The sequence below is a fragment of the Callithrix jacchus genome, chromosome 4 (assembly GCF_049354715.1).
Source record: "Callithrix jacchus isolate 240 chromosome 4, calJac240_pri, whole genome shotgun sequence".
NCBI lineage: Eukaryota > Metazoa > Chordata > Mammalia > Primates > Cebidae > Callithrix > Callithrix jacchus.
Window position 1 is genome coordinate 145,046,055 of NC_133505.1, and position 25,650 is coordinate 145,071,704.

General features: G+C 43.1%; 1 protein-coding gene across 4 annotated transcripts in view; it reads left to right on the forward strand.

Annotated features, from left to right (window-relative positions):
• ARFGEF3 (ARFGEF family member 3) overlaps positions 1–25,650 on the forward strand; it is a 182,280-nt gene that overhangs the window by 114,913 nt on the left and 41,717 nt on the right. For all 4 annotated transcript variants that reach the window (XM_035296841.3, XM_078370168.1, XM_035296844.3 and 1 more), the window contains 9 exons: positions 346–511; positions 6,512–6,619; positions 6,953–7,168; positions 7,322–7,432; positions 10,075–10,225; positions 11,999–12,319; positions 14,237–14,370; positions 17,433–17,578; positions 19,580–19,759. In XM_035296841.3, the coding sequence (XP_035152732.2) occupies positions 346–511; positions 6,512–6,619; positions 6,953–7,168; positions 7,322–7,432; positions 10,075–10,225; positions 11,999–12,319; positions 14,237–14,370; positions 17,433–17,578; positions 19,580–19,759 (1,533 nt within the window). The remainder of the gene's footprint in view (positions 1–345; positions 512–6,511; positions 6,620–6,952; positions 7,169–7,321; positions 7,433–10,074; positions 10,226–11,998; positions 12,320–14,236; positions 14,371–17,432; positions 17,579–19,579; positions 19,760–25,650) is intronic.

Below are 25,650 nucleotides of genomic sequence, written 5' to 3' on the forward strand. Positions count from 1 at the left end.
TAGAAAAGGAAGCTCTGTTACTCTGTTAAAGATGTCTGTGCAGTTGGCAGCTGCAAACCCTTCCACACATCCAAGAGTAAGAATGTAAAATGCAGTCTCTCTAATCCCTCTGCAAGGTATCTGTCAAAAGGTGTCATCAGTGAAGGGAATGTCATCAGTGAAGGGAACTTCAGCACATTTGGGAATTCTCCATCTCTGCTTCTCCCCACTTGCCAGCCCCTTAGCCAATACACAAGCCTTGGTTTAGTTCAGGGCTCTGTGACGTGAAGAGGCAGCAGAGGCACATAGGAGCCTGTTTGTGAGCGGGGTATTATGTGGTCACCTTCTCATGTGGTCTCTCTGTAGAAGGAGTTCATGAAGCAGGTGCAGTCCAGCGGCGTGCTGATGGTCTTCTCCCCGGCCTGGATTGAGGAGCTCTACCATCAGGTGCTTGACAGGAACATGCTTGGAGAGGCTGGCTACTGGGGCAGCCCAGAAGATAACAGCCTTCCCCTCATCACAATGCTGACCGGTCAGTGGTTTCTCACAAAGCTTTGGGGCACATGGTAGGGTGGAATGGCTTACTTTAAGGCCTCTTTCAGAAAAGCAATGGTGTTTGAGCAGATTTTGAAACACCCTCATAGCTTTGCTGGCAGTTAGTGACAGTTCCAGGGAAATGTAATGAGTTCACTTCACAGGCGTTTTCTGTCCTTTTTCCATGTGAGAGTCTGTAGGGCTCACCGTGCCCCATTAGATGAAGACTAACTTAGTACCTTTGTTGGTGTAAAACTATAGGCCACATGGATAGGATGTGTAGGCCCAGGATTATTCCTGGTAGCTCTCACATGCTAAAGAAGTCCATATCATTCCGTGTTCTTGAGATTTACCAGTAAATGTAAAATGGCTGATTTTAAAGTTGGCTTCCTCGCTGAGTGCAGTGGTTCAGTTCTGTAATCCTAGCATTTTGGGAGGTGGAGGTGGGCTGATCACTTGAGGTCAGGAGTTCGAGACTAGCCTGGCCAACATGGCAAAATTCCATCTTTACTAAAAATACAAAATTAGCTGGGCCTGGTGTCAGGCACCTGTAGTCCCAGCTACTCAGGAGGCTGAGGCAGGAGAATCACTTGAACCCGGGAGGTGGAGGTTGCACCATTGCACTCCAGCTTGGGTGCCAGGAACAAGACCCTGTCTCAAAACAAAAGTTGGTTTCCTTCCATTTCTTATCCATATCAGAGGCCATCCCTTCCCAGCTGTACCAGAATTAAGAATATTGCCAAATACTTACCTGCTCAGCATCTTTGTTTCACTGTCCAGAGCTTTCATTTTATTTTTTTAACAAAAATATTTATTCAGGAATAAGCATTGCAATGGAAATACACTTGCCAAAGTAAACTATGTGTGTATTCAGGGAGGTAAAGATGACAAAGGTGTTTAAAGGGAAAATGAGGAGGATTTCATTATTGTTTTCACATAACGATCCTTGAGTAAAAGACCAGTAACAAGGGCGGCACCAGTTTGAACTGGACAGGCAAGCAGGTGCTGGGAAGATGTCCTCACGGGAGTATTATTTTGTGTAAGTTTGCAATGGCTTGTGAGCAAGTTGGTGCTTTTGTGCAGCCTCATGTGATAGTTCTCTCTATATATAATTTCAGCTATTACTTTATTAAAGGGGTATGTGTACAGGTTTGCTACCTGGGTATATTACATGATGCTGAGGTTTGGGGTGAATTGATCCCATCACCAGGATACTGAGTGTAGTAGCCAACAGTTTTCAACTCTTTCCCCTCCCTCCCTCCATCTCCTGCCTTGCAGTCCCAGTGTCTATTGTTACCATCTTGATGTCCATGAGTACCCAGTGTTTAGCTCCCACTTATAAGTGAGGACATATGGCATTTGGTTTTCTTTTCTTTTTTTTTGAGACAGTGTTTCACTCTGTCGCCCAGGCTGGAGTTCAGTGGCACAATCTTGGCGCACTGCAACCTCCGAGTCCTGGGTTTAAGCAGTTCTCCTGGCTCAGCCTCCTGAGTAACTAGGATTACAGGTGCCTGCTGCCACACCTGGCTAATTTTTTGTATTTTAGTAGATACGGGGTTTCACTGTATTGCCCAGGCTGGTCTTGAATTCCTGAGCTGAGGCAATCAGCCCGCCTTGGCCTCCCAAAGTGCGGGGATTACAGGTATGAGCTACCAAGCCCAGCTGGGATTTGGTTTGCTGTTCCTGCATTAACTCACTTGGGATAATGGCCTTCAGCTGAGTCCATGTTGCTACACAGGACATGATTTTGGGTTTTCTTGGTGGTTGTGTGGTGTTCCAGGGTGTATATGGACCACAAAAACTTTTGAAATCCTACTGAACAATTAGAAATGTCACATGAGAGTGTAGAGAGCAGTATGTCATATTGTCATGGAGCAACATGTTTTGGCAAAACCAGCTTTTCATGGCTTCTTGTGGCTCAGCCATAGTGCGGAAGATTGGGGAGAGAGCAAAAGTTTAGTCTGGTCATCCCTTGCCTTAATAAGTTAGAGCTCCAGGCTTGTTTGAATTGGCTTCGAGTCCCCAGACTGGTTTTTTTTAAAAATTTGTTTGGATTTGTTTTTTTGTTTTTTTTTTTTTTTTTGAGACAGTCTGGCTCTGTGGCCCAGGCTAGAGTGCAGTAGCTCCATCTCGGCTCATGCAACCTCCACCTCCTGGGTTTGAGTGATTCTCCTGCCTCAGCTTCCAGAGTAGCTGGGATTACCCACCACCATGCCCAGCTAATTTTTGTAATTTGAGTAGAGACAGGGTTTTACCATGTTGGCCAGGCTGGTCTTGACTCCTGACCTCAAGTGATCTGCCTGCCTTGACCTCCCAAAGTGCTGGGATTACAGGCGTGAGCCACACCTACCCTCCCCAGACTGCTTCTGATCTCAGTTATTCCCTCCTGGCTCCAGTGGAAGGAGGTGCAGAGCATGGCCCTCCCTCTCTGGAGTGTCTGTATGTATCTTCACACAGCTTGGCATGGCTCTGTGCCCGATAGGAACAGCACTGGGCTTGGCAGGACAGTCCAGCTTGGATGCAGAATCTGTTGTCCAAAGGGCATGTGACATTGCCTAGGGCTGGCACTGGGGGTTCTTACAAGGTATCAGAGTAAACTACTGGCAGGTGGAACCCAGCCACGTGGAATTGGGGGTGAGGCACTATTTAGGAATCAGACAGAAGGTCAGGACATGCAGTGAGGTCTGTCCATGGGTGGCAGAGTCCTGGTCGTTGTTTGTCATTTGGAGTCTTGCTTCAAGAACTAGGATGGAATTGGGGGAAGTAATATTGGGTCTCAAACCTCGGGGATCAGGATCACTGGAGAGGTGATCAATTTGTATTTTGTTAATCATAATAGCGTTTACATCCATTTAAAATAAACATTCAGGCCAGGCACAGTGGCTCACGCCTATAATCCCCGAACTCTGGGAGGCCAAGGCAGGTGGATCACTTCAGGTCAGGAGTTCGAGACCAGCCTGGTCAACATGGTGAAACCCCATCTCTGCAAAAAAGTAACAAAAATAAGCCGAGCATGGCAGACATCTGTAGTCCCAGTTACTTGCAAGGCTGAGGCAGGAGAATCCTTTGAACCTGGGAGGCAGAGGTTGTAGTGAGCTGAGATCACATCATTGCACTCCAGCCTGAGTGACAGAGCAAGACTCTGTCTAAAAAAAGAAAGAAAGAAAAACATAATCATTCAAATCTGTGAGAGCCATTTATTTAGTTTACCTATAAGCAATGCTTGGTTTCCATCTGTTTTTACAAACTCCTTTCAGTAGGGATGGAAGGTACTGCCCAGAGCTTATAAGTCTGAGAATTTGGATGAGGATCCTAAACATTCCAGCTTTAATTTGCAAATACCATAGTTTCTCTGTGCCAAAAGTAATCTCTGTGACTCTCTTGCCCGGACCTTAATAAAAGGAGTCATTCAGTAGATGTAAAATGAGTAAGTAACAGACTATTCACAGCTCCCATATTCATCAGTCATCACTGTTAATTAGCCGTCGCTGTTATTAATGGAACAATAAGCTCAATTGCTGTGTCCATAGGGAAGTTATTTAACTTTAATGATAGAAAAGGGCTTTTCATAAGAATTTAACAAAATAAGGGTCTGTGATTCTTTGTGATTCTAAATTCCAGGTATGAAGTGACAAGTGAATCAGAACAGTAGTTAACCTAGAGTTTGGAGACTTCTGTCTGAACTTTTCATTCTGTATGAGGAGAAGCATTGCCAGCAATCTCATAATCAATCGTGTACCAACTGTGGCCATTCCTGATGTCATGTCAGAATATTGTATAGAATTGTGGTATTTTAGCACAGAAATACGTTACTTGAATTCATCAGACCTTTGCCTAGCACATAGAAAACATTCATTGGCCAGGCACTGTGGCTCACGCCTGTAATCCCAGCACTTTGGGAGGCCGAAGCAGGTGGATCAGAAGGTCAGGAGTTTGAGACCAGCCTAACATGGTGAAACCCCATCTCTACTAAAAATACAAAAATTAGCCAGGCATAGTGGCGCAGGCCTGTAATCCCAGCTACTCAGGAGTCTGAGGCAGGAGAATTGCTTGAACCCAGGAGACGGAGGTTGCAGTGAGTCATGATCATGCTGCTGTACTCCAGCCTGGGCAACAGAGCGAGACCCCATCTCAGAAAAAAGAAAAAAAAGAAAACATTCATTATACTTTGATAAATGAAAATCTCTGGCAAATGTCATTAGACCATTTGACCAGATGCAAAATTAATTTCAGAGAAAGTCTGTTTTCACCTTAGCAGCCATATAGATTTCTTCCCTGTTTTTGATTTGATAGTTGCTGAGAAGTGTCCAGGTTTTTGTAATTTCTGTAAGAATCAAAGATGCAGTGATATAATTTTCATACACCATGCAAAGAATTCTCAACCTTTTGGGGTGATGGTAAAGTCCTAAACTCAGGACTTTATAAATACTAATAATTACAGGCAGTGGCTCACGCCTGTAAGTCCAGCACTTTGGAAGGCAGAGGTGGGACAGCTTGGCTATCATAGTGAAACTCCATCTCTAATAAAAATACAAAAATTAGCTAGGTGTGGTGGCATATGCCTATAATCCCAGCTATTCAGGAGGCTGAGGCACAAGAATCACTTGAACCCAGGAGGGGGAAGTTGGAGTGAGCTGAGATTGCACCGCTGCACTCCAGCCTGGGTGACAGAGCAAGACTCTGTCTTAAAAAAATAAAAAATAAAAATAAAAACAAAACAAAACACAACTACCCTCCTTTCCCATCCCACCCTATGTTGCATTCAGCTATATTAATTGCATCCAAGTATGTATGTTACTCCATAGTCACTTTTCCAGTGGTTACTTCCTTTATACTGAGGAACTTGGGGCCCTGAAGAGCCTGGCCCAGGGCTACAAGGCTACTTAATTTAGAGCCAAGATGAAAGCTCAGCCTTCTTAACCCCACTCCAGTCCTTTCCTTGCCATGATGTTAAAGAGTGGTTTGTTGAGCTAATTCTGTAGAAGACAATTTGTTTCAACAAAAACTTAAACAGGTTAATTGAGGATCCAGTATGGAGCAGGAATAGTGTAGAGAGGCCTGGATGGAAGTCAGAAGACATGAATACTAATTCTTTCCATCATCAGCCTCATGGCCTTGAGTCATTTACCTGCTTTAAATACGGTCATGCATCCTTTAGCAAGGACAGGAACATGTTCTGAGACATGCATGTTAGGCAATTTTGACATTATGTGACTGTGATAGAGTTACTTATACACCTAGGCTACAAACCTGCACTGCGTGTACTGAATACTATAAGCAGTGTCATAACACAGTGGCAAGTATTTGTGTATCTAAACATAGAAAAGGTGCAATAAAAATATGCTATTATAATCTTAGGGGACCACTGTCTTCTATGCAGTCCATGGTTGACTGAAGCAACATTTTGTGGTGCAGGACTCTTATTTGTTTCTTCCTTTGTGAAATAAAAATAATACTGACCTGCTTACCTAATTCGAATTGCTTTGATGATCAAGTGAAAAAATGTTATGTGAAAACACTTTGAAAATTATAAGGTATTAGTTATTGTACTTTGCAATCTGAGTATGTGATTATCTGACTAAAGAGGCTTATTCTCTTCTTAATTCATACACGAAGGCTCTGAAAGAAAAGTTCACTCCTGGGTGACCTGTACATATTAAATTTGGGAATAGTCCATGGTTTTGAATAAAAAGAGTATTAAGATCAAAATATTCTAAGTCAATAGATTTTCTAACAGAAATAATAATTTATAATTTACATCTATTTTTAAATAAAGATAAGCAAAACTGTAACAAAAGAATAAATATTCCAACATGAAATAAAGCTAGACTGAGAGAATAAAACAAAATTTATGATATTCTCATAAAAGTTTGCTACATGCTTCAAACATAAACGATATAAGGGATATTTATTAAAAATGAATATTGTGGTGGCCATTTGCTTGCTTTTGACTGGAATGTTTTATTTGGGGGAAAACTTCACTCTTTTTCCTTGACAGATATTGATGGCTTAGAGAGCAGTGCCATTGGTGGCCAGCTGATGGCCTCAGCTGCTACAGAGTCTCCTTTCACCCAGAGCAGGAGAATCGATGACTCCACAGTGGCAGGTAATGACTTGGGTCTTGAGTTTATGAACATCCATAAACTGCATGTGTTACCAGCAATTAAATTATTATGTGGTGACTTGAATCAAGATTTTTGTCTTGGTAAGAAAAAGTAATTGATGGAAGTTACTTAGCATCATCCAGCTGGTAATGCAACATTTATTATTTATAAGAACAAAGGGAAATGTGATCCCATATAATCCATTAAGTTATATTTCCTGTTGTAGAATTACGTGCAACTCAGTACTGCTCATTTGATGGCAAGAGACCGCCATGTCATTCATTGCCAGCTCATTTTTGTCTGTAGAAAGTGACTCACACCCCTCCATGTTGCAGGTGTGGCATTTGCTCGCTATATTCTGGTGGGCTGCTGGAAGAACTTGATAGATACTTTATCAACTCCACTAACTGGTCGAATGGCAGGAAGCTCCAAAGGGCTGGCCTTCATCCTGGGAGCTGAAGGCATCAAAGAGCAGAACCAGAAGGAGCGGGACACCATCTGCATGAGCCTCGATGGGCTGCGGAAAGCCGCACGGCTGAGCTGCGCGCTAGGTACCAGTGGGAGTCGTGTTCCCTGGCTGTGGTCCTGAAGAACTCACTGAGAATGATCTAGCGGTGGTAGGGAAGCCCTTTAGAAGGGGTTCTGCCAGGTGAATGGTTACAGGATATACTCAGTCAAGAAGTCATTGTCTGTCTCCTCTAAAGGGGTTGCTGCTAACTGCGCCTCGGCCCTTGCCCAGATGGCAGCTGCCTCCTGTGTCCAAGAAGAAAAAGAAGAGAGGGAGGCCCAAGAACCCAGTGATGCCATCGCACAAGGTAACAACTGGAGAGCCAGAAGCCACCTAGTGCCTCAGGTGCGGTATGCACACACCTGCACAGGCCCACACATGCCAGCCAACACTAGTGCCTGTTCTCTGTGTGATGTCCAGTATGTACACACCACTGATCACAAGATCCTGCTGAGCCACAGGCTTGGGTCTCTTCTATGTAGGTGACCTATTAAGATCCCTCTGGAGAATGAGACATATACTGACCCCTGGTGGCAAGCAAAGTGCAGCAGGTGCTGCTAGGAGTCCCACAGGCCCACCTGGCTGAACTGTTCATACCTCTCTCATCATCTATTCATCGCTTTGACTCTTCACACCAGTGCACACTTGAAGACCCTTCAGGTTATAGTGGGGGAAGACAGATTGGCCAGTTTTCTAAAGGGGAAAATTAAACAGGTGGAGAAAATTCATGAGGGGAGGCTCAGGAAGAGGAGGCTCTTATCCGAAAAATCTGAGCTTTGTGAACTTGGGAAATGGCTGATTTTTAACGTGTTGAAATCAGTGAGTTGATGAAGCTGATGATTATCTGGATCTAAGGGAAGGGAGTGACCATCCTGACAGCAACAGAAGATACAAGGCAGGCGGCAAACAAAAGCTTGGTCCAAATCGTGTAACTACTATCAGATATGCACCGTAGCAAGTCACTGAGTCAGCTGTACATTTTTAGCTGAGAAACACAGCTTAGTTCTGTGTTTTTCAGACTCGAATAAAATTTAGAGACCCATTTGAAAGCAAAATAGTTCTCACAGATCCCCAGTGTTAAGAAGGAGTCTCACAGTTTTACTTAAATATTATACAACCATGAACTACATAAGAATCCTTACATTCACAGTTATTTAAAAAAAAACACACACACAAAACCAAGACCATGATATTCAGATGAAATACAAACAGTAGAGGCTGGGCACAGTGGCTTACGCCTGCAATCCCAGTACTTTGGGAGGCTGAGGAAAGTGGATGGCTTGAGTGCAGGAGTTCAACCCAGCCTTGGCAACATAGTGAAACCCTGTCTCTACTCAAAATACAAAAATTAGCCAGGCATGGTGGCATGTGCCTGTAGTCCCATCTACTTGGGAGGCGGAGGTGGGAGAATCACCAAGCCTAGGGAGGTCCAGGCTGCAGTGAGCCATAATCATGCTATTTCACTCTAGCCTAAGTGACAGAGTGAGACCCTATCTCAAAAACATAGATAAAAAGGGCAAGTGCAGTGGCTCACACCTGTAATCCTAACACTTTGGGTGGCTGAGGTAGGTAGATCATTTGAGGACAGAAGTTTGAGACCAGCCTGGCCAACGTGGTGACAGAAACCCCTCTCTGCTAAAAAATAAATAAATAAAATAAGAAAATTAGCTGGGTATGGTGGCAGATGCCTGTTATCCCAGCTACTTGAGAGGCTGAGGCAGGAGAATCACTTGAACCTGGGAGGTGGAGGTTGCAGTGAACCAAGATGGCGCCACTGTACTCCAGCCTGGGTGACAGAGCAAGACTCCATCTCAAAAACATACATACATACATAAAATTAGTATCACATTTATGAGACAAATGATGTTTTGGTAAAAATCACTTTGCTCCTTATATTGGGAGATGGAGCAAACCCTCAGATTCCTTTGAGGTTGGCTTGCTGTATTTCTGGGTTCTGAACCCAGAAATTATCCAACCAGATGCAATGACTTGAAACCTTTATTCAAGGAGGACACTGTGGTTTGGCCTTGCCTTAGCATTTTGCATTACTGAAGTCACCTTCTGCATTCTTTCTCATTAATCATGTACAATTTTTTTCCAATTTTTTTTTTTGAGATGAGGTTTTGCTGCTGTTGCCCAAGCTGGAGTGTAATGGCGCAATCTCAGCATACCATAACCTTCACCTCCCGGGTTCAAGGGGTTATTCTGCCTCAGCCTCCCGAATAGCTGGGACTACAGGCATGCGCCACCATGCCCAACTAATTTTGTAATTTCAGTAGAGATGGGGTTTCTCCATGTTGCTCAGACTGGTCTCAAACTCCCCACCTCAGGTGATCCACCCATCTTGGCCTCCCAAAGAGCCACCACACCCAGCCTACAGTTTTTAAAAGTATTATTTGAAGCTCACAAATACAAACTCAAGGGCTGAAATGATATTGGTCACTTCCAGTGATAGAGCGGTCATTCTGATGCCCAAAATATACATAAATAAGTTGTTTTAGAGATGATGATCATAATGAAAGTCTAACATTACAACAGTCTCAGAGAAACCTTGTAGAAAGCCAGGAATTCTTTCATTTGACCAATTTTGGGGAAGTGTAAGGATCTGGGCCCAGATGGCTTTAGCTGGAATTGGCTCATGAAACCCTCCACGCTGCCATGCCTGGCCCAGAGCCCATGAAAGGGCCTGGAGGAATGGCACCTGCCAGCTCAGGATCCATCTGACTTCTGGAGCTGCAGAGCTGGGGCCACTGGCAGGTGGGACCTGCCGGCTGGGCGGTTTGCATGACGGTCTGCAAGGACCTGCTGTGGCGGCGCTTGCTGCCACTGAAGTCTGTCCTTTCCCTTTTGCCCTTGCATGACACACATTCTTTCGTCTTCATTCTTTCTCTCTCCCTTTCTGTCTCCCTTACTCAACCTGTTATTTTAATAAATGTCTTTCTGGCACAGTGAAACTAAAAGTGGAGCAGAAACTGGAGCAGATTGGGAAGGTGCAGGGGGTGTGGCTGCACACTGCCCACGTCTTGTGCATGGAAGCCATCCTCAGCGTAGGCCTGGAGATGGGAAGCCACAATCCGGACTGCTGGCCACACGTGTTCAGGTGCATGACGGGCTCCCACCCCCAGCTGGCACCAACCTTGCCTCGGGAAGCCTGGAGCAGGCTTTGGGGTGGAGAGGGGTAGACTCAAGAGCCTGCCAGCATGTAAAGTGATTCTAACAATTCGCAGAGTTTGAGTAAACTTCACATGAGACATGGAAAGAAAAGAGGGAATAAGGAAGGGCCCGACTAAATGTATGTTTTGAAGAACAGGGGCCAGAACTGAGTCTGAGGAATTGTGACTTTTCTATTGACATTTTTGTGAGAGAGAGATATGTTGTCCCAGGGAAGAAAAACCAATTAAAAAATGGATTGAGATGACTATGTAAGTTAGGTGAATACTGTGCGAATCTAAAACTGGTCATGTTACCACAGTATTACATTGCTCTATGTTTATCAGTGTCCTCTTTACTTAAAGATTTCAGGTAGCTTATTTGGATACAGAAAATACAAGATACCTAGTTTTAATTTAGCCAGACCAAAAAACAAAACAAATACTACCCCTCTGCCAAAGACAGGCCGAAAATTTAGCTCTAGGCATTGTAGCATCAAAGTGAAAAGAAACTCCCAGTTACATAGTGCACAGTGCCTGTAAGATGAAACCCAGCCATAGCTCCAGAGTCCAAGTCCTCTTACAATTAAGACTGAAAGCACACCTCCCCAAGTGTTGCCTCAGGGCAGACCCAGCACCACGGAAGGAGCACTGCCCATGGAACAGGGCAGGGCTGGCCACGCTGTTCCTTCTCCTCCTCTGCAGCACACACCCCAGGCTCACTCCAAACCCAGGTCTTGGCAGAGCAGGCTTGGAGCAAGAGTGGCCAAGGCGATGGCCGATGGCCCAGGGCAGCAGCCAGAGCTGGGTTCAGTTTCACATCTTCAGAGCAAATATAGCCATGAGTGTTTGTTGAGCAAAATGGTTGTATTATGAAGGCTGCTGACCTGATGCTTTTTATTGTCCTAACAAGAAAAAGAAAGGAAAAAAGAAAAAGGCTTACCTGGTGCCCAAGCAGCAGGTTAGGGATTGAAAAATTCCCTGATTCTAGAACATCACAGTGGATTTTCCACAATGCTCTTTACCAGTAAACAGACTTCCTCTAAGATGAGGGACCTTGCAAACCATCTTCATCCCCAGTTCTGTTGGGAACAAACCATTTGGAAGTTGGCAGTTGTAGCACATGTGGTGACACTTCCCCGTGTTTGCCATGATTTGGTGACCACCCTCCCACCTAGCTGCCTCCCACCCAGCCACCACCCACCCCACTCAGACGTGAGTTATGTGGTGCCATCAGGACCAGGCAGGACATGGCTGGACAGAACTCACTGTGGCTGGATGGCCTGTCCGTCATAGGCGTGGCCATTCTGGGATCCCGTCATAAGGAAACGCTTCCCAACTCCTCATCAGAGCACTGTGTAGAGGGAAACAGGTGCCTGAGGAAAAGTGACTGAAGCAGCAGGAGGGCAGATAAGCCAGTGAGCTGGGCGAGGCAGGGGGACTGGATGAACCGGGCCTCATTGGCCATCTTTTTCCCAGCCTGGGATGAGAGAACCCAAAGAACCTTTACCCACTTTAAGGCTGTCTGGTCTATCTCAAATACTGCTACTAATAATGCTGTGTGACATGAGAACACAGGAGGGAAGGACTGACTGATCACAGGAAAGGAGGGAAAGCTGGGGAGCTTGCAGAGCTGGCTGCACATCCTTTGTCAGGCACTGTGGGGTTGTGGAGCTGCCGGGTGATCACGGCTCCTAACAGCTGCTTGTCTGTGCTCTTTCTAGGGTGTGTGAGTATGTGGGCACCCTGGAGCACAACCACTTCAGCGATGGCACCTCACAGCCCCCTCTCACCATCAGCCAGCCCCAGAAGGCCACTGGGAGTGCTGGCCTCCTTGGGGACCCTGAGTGTGAGGGCTCGCCCCCTGAGCAGAGCCCAGAGCAGGGTCGCACCCTGAGCACGGCCCCCGTCGTCCAGCCCCTGTCCATCCAGGACCTCGTCCGGGAAGGTAGCCGGGGCCGGGCCTCCGACTTCCGTGGTGGGAGCCTCATGAGTGGGAGCAGTGCTGCCAAGGTGGTGCTCACCCTATCCACGCAGGCTGACAGGTGCGCAGTGCCAGCCTCCCACTTCCCGGGAGCCTGCTCACCAGGCGACACCCACATCCATCTGGTCTCAGTCATGCCAGGGTCGACCCATTTGTTAGCCAATCCCTTAAATCTCTTCCATCTTTCTCAAGCTTAGTTCTCTACTGTTACACCCATACTTGGAATGAAACATTTTCTATGCGCTTACTCTGGGATCTCAAGCAACCTCACCTCCCTGGACTCTGCCTGGCTTCTTCATTGGTAAAATAGGATCATTTTTTAAAAGTAACTCTGTCATGGCATGTTTATACCTATGTAACAATCCTGCAAGATCTGCACATGTACCCCAGAACTTAAAAGTACAATTTTTAAAAAGTAACTCTGCCACTGGGGAGTTGTGAGGGCAAATTAATGATTAACCTGGTGTACCTGGAATGGAGCTTGGCAAATGGTAAAAATCCACTATTTTTATGATTTTGGCTGTTTTCAAAAATCCCCCACCCGTGTGTTATTTATTGATGCCCAACAATGATGTGAAGGTGAAGAGGGAGAATCGCCGGTCACCTCAACTGTTTGGTGGCACTTCCTGAGGTTGAAAGTGCATTTGTCTACCCATCACCAAGACCACCGACACGGGCACAGGGAGGACAGACAGGAAGGCGACGGGAGTGGGAGGAGCACTCCCTGAGCAGAGACTCAGGTTGACCTGAGCTGCTTTCCTTGCTTTGCACTCGCCCGCTGCCGGGTCTTGTCTGTACACATAGCTGCACTGAGACTCAGTCTCTCCATCTCCTAACCCACGGCCATAATTGCTTTCTCCTGCTTATCCAAGTTGGCTGTGAAAATGTTTTAGAATCTGGAAAGAAATACAAGTGTCAGGTGGAATGCAATATTCATCACTATATTCTTACGAGGAATGAGGGAGGAGAAATGGTTAATGAGATCCAGAAAGCAAATGGTATCAAAATTGAAAGTTAGAAAATAGCAAGAAAAATATATTTGTTTCAATCATTTATAAACATTTAATCCACTAATTCCCATGTTAAAACTTGTGTGTCTCATTTTTCTCCTTCAAAAAGGATTCGTGATTCCATTTCTATTAGAGACCCTGTCCCTGAAGCAGCCCATGGCACCCCACAGCACTGCTTGCCCTGCGGTGTCCCTAGGCTTGGAGGGCAGATAGCAGGGTGACCCAAGAGCCATAGAAGGCTCACCTGGCATGTTCCTCATTGTGGCCTCACAAGAGATCGGAGCTTTCCATTCCTCACTCCAGTGACCTTCAGATCCTCCCCCAAGTCCTGCTACTGGGCTCCCCACCTTCTGCTGGCAAGGTCTGTGACCAGCTGAATGGAAGAGAAAAAGAACCTGCAAGGCCCATCACGTTAGGGAACATTCTTTCTTCCAAACAGATCCTTGCATTCCCATAACATCCAGGCCTTTGGGTATATGAGGCCAGTCCCTACCCTGGAGGGGGCTTACAGAATCCACTCTTAGCTATTTTTGTATTCTTTCGAGGATTTTACTCATAAATTATAGACAGACAAAACCTTATTTATTAATGTACTGGGTTGTTTTTTTGACATCATTTATAAAATTGAAGCTAATTCTGAAGATTCCATCCCCAGTTACTCAGTTTCTGGAAACAACGCTTTGCCATCTTTCAACTTCTTGCTAAGCATTTTATGAGTGCCTACCATGGTGGAGCTAGATCATGAGGACACAAAGATATTTTTTAATATATTATTTTCACCTTTGAATTAAAATCTCACATTAGAGCAAACTTGTGCACAGTTAGAATAGATATAATACCATATATTTGTCTCCAGTGTTTACACAGCATTTCCATTAATTACATCAACAAAATTACCATAATCATCCTGCCATAAAGACCTTCCTGGATTGTTTTTAAAGAATGAATCTCTTTCTGTTTGCATCCAGGCTCTTTGAAGATGCTACGGACAAATTGAACCTCATGGCTCTGGGAGGTTTTCTTTACCAGCTGAAGAAAGCATCACAGTCTCAGCTTTTCCATTCTGTTACAGATACAGTTGATTACTGTCTGGCAATGCCAGGTAATTCTTTCCCTAAAGAAACCATGTGCCAGAAAGTTAGCAGGAAATAGCCCAGGCCTCTGTCACCAGCAGTGTGCGTAAAGATTTGAGTCCATATTCCCTTTGCTTACATTCAAGCTAAGCCCAAGTATAGATTTAGATTTGTCCCCAAATTTTGAGGCACCATATGTGAGGGGTGGTATAACTCTTTGTGAATGGAAACATTGCTGCTGCCACATCTACAAGAATTACAACTGGAGCTGGACTAGGTTGTTCTGCTAAGTTTTGTGCTTGTGGTAGAAATTGTGTGGCTACTTATGGTGCAGATAGCTTCCTTCACATGAGGGTGGAATTTTTCTGCATGTCACAGACCATACCACAAACCACCTCTGTCCAGCTGGCTCCACTGGACAGAAGCAACCACTGATTCCAAAAGTAATGGTTAAAAAGGAAACTGCATACCACTCTTGCAAAACTGATCTCAGAGGCATATCCCATTAATGATGGGTCAGTATCCCTGTCCTCACCAGCGAGGCCAGGGGAAGAAATAAGGCCCCCTTGAAGGCCAGTCTTGTGGAAGACAAAGTAGAGTTGTACTGAATTGTCCAAGGGTCCCAAAGGGTTGGCAGGTCCCTCACAGATGCAGTTGTTCAACAGTACAAGTGGTTGTCCTGAAACAGTGAGCACCTTGTCCCAGATGAGTTCAGGCAGAGACGGAGCCATGTGCCAGGGATATACCCTAGTGACAGGTTGGACTGCACAACCTCTGAGGTCCCTTCCATCCTTAGGAATCTAAAGTTCTAAGTGCAGTATATTTGGCTTTTTCATCCTTGCTGCAGATTTGGATTTGAGAGCCACAACTGTTTCCCCGCTGGTTTTTAATAGACTTTAAAACCTGAGCTATATAAAGCCAACCTCTCAGTCCCATCAGACTTTCAGAGAATCTCTGAGCCCAGGGGTAACTTTCAAAGTCTTTTGCCTTGGAGAAAACAGCAGACTCTGAGCTTACAAAGAACAAAATGATCAAGGGCCAGGAAGAGGCAGTAAATCTAGAAAGAGGCAGCCTTGCTTTGGAATCAGTCAGGTAGGAATATAGCAGCCTCCAACACTTACCAGCCACAGCGTCGGAGGCAAGTCATCACCTTTCAGACATTCAATTTCCTACTCTGTAAGACAGCAATAATTATATTTTCTTTTACTATAAAAATTAAAGTGGTTAAAGACTCTCAGAACCAACACAATGTCTGATGCAGTTTATTACTGATTGAGTTTAAATCTCAATGTAAACTTTACAAAGCTGGTGTTCACTTAGGCCAAGGTTAAATTAAAACAAACTTCCTGAGGATACTATCAGCTTGTTTCTAACATTGGTTCTTAATGGAAAGTTTTTAAAAAGAGCACTCCAGGATTTACTGTTACAACCTAGCCCAGTTATGTGATCTTAAAGGGTAGGGTAAGCATACAGTCAACATCCATGATAATGATTACAGGTTGAATATCCCTAATCCAAAAATCCAAAATCCAAAATGCTTAGAATCTAAAACTTTTTTTTTTGAGACAGAGTTTCGCTCTTATTACCCAGTCTGGAGTGCAATGGCAAGATCTCGGCTCACCGCAACCTCCGCCTCCTGGGTTCAGGCAATTCTCCCGCCTCAGCCTCCAGAGTAGCTGGGATTACAGGCACGCGCCGCCATGCCCAGCTCATTTTTTTATATTTTTAGTAGAGACGGGGTTTCACCCTGCTGACCAGGATGGCCTTGATCTCTTGACCTCGTGATCCACCCGCCTCGGCCTCCCAAAGTGCTGGGACTACAGGCTTGAGCCACCGCGCCCAGCCCTTAAAACTTTTTAAGCAATGGCATGATGCCACAAGTGGAAAGTTCTACACCTGACCTCATATGATGAGTCACACTTGAAATGCAGGCACACAACACACAGTTTATTGAGGGTCCCCAAGGGAAAAACAAAATTGCCTTCAGGCTGTGCATAATGGTATATATGAAACAGAAATGGGCCGGGTTCAGAGGCTCACACCTGTATGCCCAGCACTTTGGGAGGCTGAGGCTGGCGGATCACAAGGTCAAGAGATTGAGACCATCCTGGCCAACATGGTGAAACCCCACCTCTACTAAAAATACAAAAATTAGCTGGGCGTGGTGGCTTATGCCTGTAGTTCCAGCTACTCAGGAGGCTGAGGAAGGAGAATTGCTTAAACCCAGGAAGCGGAGGTTGCAGTGAGCTGTGATTACACCACTGCACTCCAGCCTGGGCAGCAGAGAGAGACTCTGTCTCAAAAAAATAAAACAGAAATGAATTTTGTGTTTAGACTTGGGTCTCATCCCCAGTAGGAAGTAGAGAAGAGGCAATAGGACATGAGCAAGGAGGGAGTGGGGAAGATGAATGTGACAGTGGCCAAGACTTAGCCCAAGATTGGGGTAGGCAAGGATGGTACTAAAGCGAGATGGAGCAGGCCAGACAGCATGTTACTGAGCAGCAGAGGGACCAGGCCTGCTTGGCAGAGGCTGCAGAGGTTTATTAAGGATTGGCGCAGCAGATGGTGACTGTGAAAGGTGACAGTAACGAGATCAATAATAATAGCTAACAATGTTGGCCAGTGAGTATATGCTGGGCCGATGCTGAGCACTTTGTGTGTATTATCACGTTTAATTTTGAAAGCAGTTTTAGGAGTGTGCAGTATTATCCCCAGGTTTACAGATGAGATCGTTAAAGAGGAATATATTTGGCCCAGCCTAACACAACTACTAAATGGTGCCAGGATATAAGCCCAGACAGTCAGACTTCTCAGCCCTCCTACTGACCGCTACCTCATTCCCTCTTATTGACAAGTCTTGATCACACCTGTCACGTCCTAGGTACCGGAACTACAGTGATGAATGAGACAGTGATGCAGGCCTTGCGGAGTGAACCACCACATCCTCCTTGAATCTCTCTCTTCCCTTGGTTAGCCAATATCAAATTACCCTATTGGTCCTACCTAGATTGTCACCCTCTCTCTTTGCTTGAATAGGTCAGACTATGTCTGAGTTTGGCTTTCTGGCTTTTATGTCCTTACCTTCCCATAGGAGAAGTTAAATCCACTCAAGATCGAAAAAGTGCCCTCCACCTGTTCCGCCTGGGGGATGCCATGCTGAGGATCGTGCGCAGCAAAGCACGACCCCTGCTCCACGTGATGCGCTGCTGGAGCCTCGTGGCCCCACACCTGGTGGAGGTGAGCACCTGGAAGGTGGGAAGGGGCTGGAACTGATAAGTCAGTGACCAGCAGAGCCAGCACTGGGGCCTGCATTCATGTATGGGGACAAAGCACGGTGGGCATTGGGCAATGGGAAGTTGCTTATCACCTGGTCACAAACATCACTGTTTTCTGGTTACACCTCATGGCATCTAAAGAATCACCCCAAAGGGCAGTACTACCCTAGTCTCACTCTCACCCTCTTTCTTTGCAATTATATGACTCAGCTGGTTTTTCATTTTTTTATGATCTGGTATCAACCTAAGCCTGAAAGAGAAAGACTGTGGATGATTCCTAATAGCTTTATTTTTATACATAAATATACCATTGTCTTTGGTTCCTACCAGTCCCTATTTTTCTAATAGCTAAATATACTCAGGACAGTGCCGTTTCAGTCAGGGAATGCTATGTCTTGGGTTTTCCAACAAAATTAATAAGACCCTTTCACTCTCCCAAGGAAAGCAGTTTGTGTGATCAATTTCATGGCAGCTCTGCATCTAAGCATCAATACATGAGAACTGGCCACTTCTAAGTTGACAGGGAAAACTGTTGCCTGTTTTGCAGTTATAACTATTCTTAATGGCCCTTTTGCTCTTACCCAGTAGAGATAAATCATAAAGTACTTCTTGGAACTTAAATTATTAACCTGAGAACATTCTAGTAAGGAAAGTGGGTAGAAAATTTAAAAACGATGAGTTTGTGTCCTTTGTAGGGACATGGATGAATCTGGAAACCATCATTCTTAGCAAACTGACACAAGAACAGAAAATCAAACACTGCATGTTCTCACTCATAGGCAGGCGTTGAACAATGAGAACACATGGACACAGGGAGGGGAACATAACACACACTGGGGTCTGTTGTCAGGGGGGACTAGAGGAGGGACAGCGGGGGGTAGGAATAACGTGGAGAAATGCCAGATATAGGTGACGGGGATGGAGGCAGCAAACCACATTGCCATGCATGTACCTATGCAACAATCCTGCATGCTCGGCACATGTACTCCAGAACCTAAAGTGCAATAAAATATAAGAAAAAAAATAGTAATGTAGTCATGGAGAAAGAGTCCATAGGTTATCTTTTACTTTACAGTAAGGCCTCCCCAACATCTTGTGGCTTAAAACAACCACCATTTATTTACCTTATGATTCCATGAGTCAAAATCTGAGGTAGGCTCCTCTGGGCAGTTCTAGTCTTGGCCAGGCGTGGTGGATCTCATTGGCTTTAATTGTGTGTGTATGGTCAGCTGGTGCAAAGACTGGGGCCAGATGGTTCATGTTGGCCTTAACTGGGAAGGCTAGACAAATAGGTCTCTCTCTTCATGGTCTCTCACATAGACTAGCCTCCTGCAGACCAGCCCCAGCTTGTTTGTAAGGCATCCTTCGAGTTTCCAAGACCAACAACAGGACAAACCCCAAATCACGAGTACTTTAATCCTGTACTGACATGATGTTTGCTTGTGTTCTGCTGGCCAAAGCAGCTCACACATCCAAGCCCAGGGCCAGTATATGAAAGGACTACTCAAGAACCTGGATACCAGGAGGTTTGTAAACCAATTACAGCTATTGTGACAATTTGTCCCTTACCTCACTGAGGGACAGATGACTCATCTGATCTTCCTATGTTTGGGGCATATTTAAGATGAAACCACGAGCCATTCCTAGACTGGGTTCTAGTGTCTTTAGAGTAAGCATGTTCTATACCATTCAAGAAAACTGTCATGTGACAGAAAAATTACCAGAAACTTTTCTTTATCCAGAAACATCAACATGAAATTGATGTTGTGTCTAATAAGCTGGTTACATTGTTTAAAATCCAATTTAGTGTGGAATTTGTGTATATTTATCCCTTAGAACGTTTTGACTTTAACAGAATTGCTTCTTCTACCTCCTTGTAATAAGGCAGGTTAGGAAAGCCTTCAGAAGCCACATTCTCACTTGTTTGCTGACCTGATGGTGTGCCACTCTCTGAATTTTGCAGGCTGCTTGCCATAAGGAAAGACATGTGTCTCAGAAGGCTGTTTCCTTCATCCACGACATACTGACAGAGGTCCTCACTGACTGGAATGAGCCACCTCATTTTCACTTCAATGAATTACTCTTCCGACCTTTTGAGCGCATTATGCAGCTGGAGTTGTGTGATGAGGACGTCCAAGACCAGGTCAGTATGACACAGTAATCACTGTCATCAACATCATAGCTGGCTCTGACTGAGTGCAGTGGCAGGCACGGTTCTGTGAGCTTTGCACACTTCCTGTTGCCAATAATCCTATGTGGAATCTGTGACAAAGAGAAGTTTAACAATTTGGCTAAGTTACATAATCAGTAATTGGTGGAGCTGGGATTTAAACCTGGGCAATCTACTGGCCTGTCTCTTTGTACCTGGCCTATATTCCTAACTACTGTCATATTGTCAGCTGAAGGCAAAGTAAAGAAACCAACTGGAGAGTTCGTATTTCACATGATGGTGGGCTAGGAATACAGGATCTCTCTTCTCTCTCTCTCTCCCTCCCCCCCTCCCCCGCCTTCCCCTCTCTCTCTCCCCCTCCTCTCTGAAATCCACCAAAAAAATGTTGAATAGAGGTTTAAACATTTCTTTCAAATACATTGACAAACTGGCAAGAAAGTAAGAAAGCCCCAAAACTAAGTGTCAATGGGAAGCCAGAGAGGTAAGTGGCGCCCTTAGGCTGGTTTTACTGTGAGGGAATTTGCTAGCTAGTAGAGCCAAAGTTCTGATCATCCCAGACTTGAGTGCACAGAAACAGAAAAGAAATCTTAATGCACACTTTACAAAGCTGGGGTTCACTTGGACCAAGGTTGAATTAAAACAAACTTCCTGAAGATACGTCAGCTTGTTTCTAACATTGGCTCTTAATGGAAAGTAGAAAATTTTTTTAAAAAGAGCACTCCAGGATTGATTATTAAAACTTAACCCTGTTATGTGATCTGGATATGAAATTGCACCACCTCAGGGTCTGAGAAACTTTACGAAGGCAACAGAATTCCCCCGAGAGAAACGCACATCAACTCAGGCCACAAAAGAATCCCACAAATAAAGTTTCAAGGTACATGAGCTCTCAGTATTTTTTAAAAATTCACAAAACACACAAGAAAACAAGGTAATAGAGAGTGCTGATAAAGCAACAGATGGTACAACTCGACCTATAAAGAATTATACTGAAATACTGGTATCTTTCATGTAAAATATTAAAATGCCTAGTAAGTTTAAGGAAATAAAGGATTGAAAATATAAGTTAACACCTAAAGACCAGATTGTTAACATTTAAGATCACACATATAGTTAGCTCCTAGATTGTTCACACCTAAATGCTAGATTATTAACATCTTAGATAAGTTAACCTAGATAGGTATCTAAGACTGTATACCAATAAGAGTGAACTAGGTAATTTAGATCAACTTTCCCACAGGGAACAACTTAAAAAAGTTGGATAAACAAATTTTTAAATCACTTGAAGATACTGACATACTCTAGGGCAGTAAAGATCTAGGGGGCCAAGATCTGGGAGAAAAAGAATACCTAGAATAGTTTTCCTGGTATTTGAGGCTGTTTTTCCTAAAATGGAATCTACTAATTTTTAAAAAAGGAAGATATTAGGTTGGTGCAAAAGTAACTGCAGTTTTTGCTGTGCTGGCAAAAACTGCAATTCTTTTTGCACCAACATAATAAAAGACTGAGAAGCTCGGCAAAATTGCAGTCTGGGACCTGCCAAGTCTGGTAAACTTCCTGATATCTTGAGTCAGGATCTTGAAGAGAAAGGGACATCTTAGAAATAAAGATAAACCTTAAATAGACTAGTCATAAGAGCAAGTAATACCCAACTTCAAACAATCCCAATCCCTGACATGAGATTAAGGTCATCTGAGATGTCTAGTACCTTTCTGACAGAAGATTATGTCATTCTGTTAATAACAAGCTTCAAGTCATTTCTTGATTTGCAGGTATAATGTTCGCAGTTAATAAAAATAACCAGGCTTATTAGGAAATAAAATGTCATCGAAAACAAAAATTTAACAAACCAACAACACACACATAGGAACTCAGATATCAGAGACACACTTGAAAGTAACAATGCTTCAGTGTATTTAGGAAGATTAAGGACAGGAACAGCTTTGGCTATGGTGACATGAGGAAGTTAGGGTAACCCTCTCCACAAAAAATCAAGCATAAAACAGGATAGAATTGCCCAAAGCAACAATCTGAGGGGTCTGGAAATTGACCAAAAGCAGACAAAAAAATTAAATAGCATTTATTCTTAAAAACACTGTTTGCTTAGAACTTTGGTTAAGAATAGTGGGACTCTGACTTTCTTGCCAAAGACTGCAACCATCACCTTTACTCCCAAGCTCTGTTGGCAAGAATAGTAGTTTGACCAGTGTGAAGCTGATTGAGAAAATCATGAGCTTTTCTGCTATCAGGGACAGACTTGGTATGAAGAAGACGGGGGAGAAGACCATTGGCTTCTCAACTGAAAGTTCATTTCATGGAGAAATGAACGGGGAAAGTTCATTTCATGGAGAAATGAACGGGGAAAGACTGCAATCTTGCTAGCCTATGGTTTGCAGTGAGTAGTGAACTAGTAAGAAATCTAACATAAGATCCTGGAAATCAGAGATTCATAGAGGGACCAAATAGTCTGTTCACACATCCCTGGATGACTGAAACATGGGCATGTGCAGGGGAGACCATAAAGATCTCATCAAAAAGTAAAAGAAAAGGGAGACAAAAACTGGCTGAACTTTGAATATTCTGGCCAACCTTCTCACACAGATTGATTGCCAGAGGGTAGGAGCCTTAAAGACTCAAGGTGTTTGAGCACAGTTTCCACCCACATGATTAGCTGACCACTAAGCTATGCAGACATGGGATGAACACCAGGGAGTCAGGCTAGAAAATAAAACTGAAGAACAAAAACTGGGCAGACACATGAGCACCATGGGAAGAAACAGACTCCACAGCCTAAGTCCAAGCAGCTTAGTCTGGGGAAGAAAAAAACCCTCAAAAATAAATCAGACTCCAGCATTGCTGCAATATATTATCTAAAATGTCTAATTTTCAAATATATGAGTGATGCAAAGAAACAGGAAAGAATGAAACATACTCAGAGGGAAAAACAGTAAATAGAAACTTAGAGTGAGCCCAGATGTATTTGGGAGCCAGAGCCTTCAAAGTAGCTATTATAAATATATTCCCCAAAGATAAGGGAAAATATGACAGTGACTCAAAAGTAGGAACGCTAAATACAGAAATGGGAACTGTGAAATTGCAAATTTTAAAGTGGAAAAGGGCAATAGCTGAAATGAAAAATTAGCTATACGAGATCACCAGAAAGATCTGAGATGGCAGAAGAAAGTGTCAGTGAACATGGAAATAGATTAATAGAGATTATCTGTTCTGAAGGTCAGACAAAACTGAATTTGACCAAACATAAACAAAGCCTCAGAGATTTGTACAACAGTGTCAAGCATACCAACTTACCTGTAATGAGAGTCCTAGATGGAGAGGAGAAAGACAACAGGAAAATAGATTTTAAAAAATACTGGAGCCCCCATTAGGATCAACACAAAGATATCTACGATAGACACATTATAGTCAAAATGCTCAACAAGAAGGGCAAAACATTAAAAGCAGCAAGAGAAAGACTCTATATATTACTACAGAGGTAGTAATGCTAGAATTAACTAATGTTGACTTCTTCAGAAAGCCTGAAGGCTAGAAGACAATACAATGACATATGTAAAGTGCTGAAAAGAAAACAAGCTGTTAATGGATAATCCTAGAGAAATTACTCTTTAAAAATGAAGATAAAAACATTGTCAGATAAAATTTGGAAGAATATCGTGCCAATAGATCTGTTCTACAAGAAATACTAAATTCCTTTAAGCTGAAAGAAATAACACAAACGGGTAAATCTGTCGCATAAGAAGAAATGGTACATATATGGGAAAATAAACTGGGTGTACATTTTTCTCTTTCTCTTAATTTATTTTAAAAACACGTTTAAAGCAATAACTTTAACACTGTATTGTTGGATTTATTAAACATAAAGATGTAATATAAATAACAGCAGAAAGGAAGGATGGGAAATTCAGCTTATATAGAAGCAAAGTTGCTGTATTTTGCCAGAATTAGGTCAGTATTAACTTCAGGTAAAATGTGATCAATTGAAGATTCATATTATAATCCCTAGGGCAGTAACCAAGAGAATAACACAAAAAAATAGATTAAAAAATAACCAGGAATGAAGGTGATCACACACAAAAAAAGTGTTTAACATAAAAGAAGGTAATAAAAGAAGAACAGAGGAACAAAAAGAACCTGATATATAAATATGCAGAAAACAAATAGCAAATGACATATGTAAATAGAACCATGTCAATAATGCAATTAAATATGCATTAATGAAAGGACATTCACCATCATTAGTTATTTGGAAAATGTCAATCAAAACCATGTGAGACACTATTTCACATCTACTAGGATAAAAAAGATAGATAATAGCAAGTGTTGGTGAGGGAGGAGGTGGAGACATTGGAACCCTCATGCACTACTTGTGGGAAGGTAAAATGTGTGGCTGCTTTCAGTCTGGCAGTTTCTCAAGAGGCATATACCCAAGAGAAATGAAAACATCCATACAAATCTTGTACACAAATATTCATAGTAACATTATTCATGATAACCAAAAAGTTAGAAACAACTCTAGCAACTAACAGATACATTAAATTTGGTTATGTCCACACTATGAAATATTATTCAGCAATAAAAATGAAATTTTGATATATGTACAACATGGATGAATCTTGAAAACATTGCATTACGTGAGAAAATCCAATTACCAAAGACCATATGTTATATGACTGCATTTATATGATAGGTGCACAATAGGAAAATCTACAGTGACAGAAAGTACATTAGTGGTTGCCTAGGGCTGAGGGTTGGGTGGTGGAATAGGAAACAACTACAGATGGGTACTGAGTTTTTTGAGGGGTAAGTACAATTGTTTTAAAATCAGATTGTGGTAATCGTTGCACATTAAAGGCCTATTAACCTCATAAAGTTGTCATTAGTCTTTGAAGTAAAAATATGTAAAATAAAAATATGTGTATATGTAACATAAGAATTTGTCTCTAAACAGGGCTTAAAATTCTTTGGGAAAGTTTGACAAGATATATCACGTGAATTCAGATTCACCTCAAAGAATTATGTTTAGATAGGAAAAAAGAAATTTATTTTGGTCTCAAGTAGAAAAATATATGGCTTTGAGTTTTAAGCAGATTTAGACTTTTAAAATGTTAGAATTGATTCTTACTAAAAGTGATTTGTAAAATTACACCTTTGGTTTGATCACCAGTGATTACAGTGTTATTCTCCTACCTTTGTAGATTGAACTATTTGCAGAACCAACTTTATGTAGCTCCCGAACAGTAGTATGAGAGCGTGATTGGTATTTGTCACTTTTATTTTAAAAGTAGCATCTGAACACTTCAAAGCTGTCAAAGTGGATTGGTTAGACCAATAACCACTGTTTGATCCTTACTATTAAATTTTGTAACTATCTGATGGTATAGTTCTTTCAAACAGGTGATGTGTCTTCATGATTGTTATTTGGGGGGCAATAATTTAATCAGTTCTTGTTTAAAAAAAAAAAAAACTCCCCACAAAAACCAAAGCTGATGGGCTCACTGGTGAATCTATAAACTAAGGATGAAATAACAGCAACCCTACTCAAGCTCTACCAGAAAATAAAGCAGGAAGGAACACCTCCAAACCCATTTTATGAGGCCTGCATTTCTGTGATACCAAAGCCACGAGAAAGAAAACTATAGACCAATATTCTTTATGAAATTAGGCAAAAAAAATTCCATTAAAAATTACCAGTTACAGTGGTTCACAACTGTAATCCCAGCATTTTGGGAGGCCACAGTGGAAGGTTTGCTTGAGTCTAGGAGTTTCAAGACCATGCCAGGAAACATAGTGAGACCCCCATCACTACAAAATATATATACATATAGCTGAGTGTAGTGGTGCCTGCC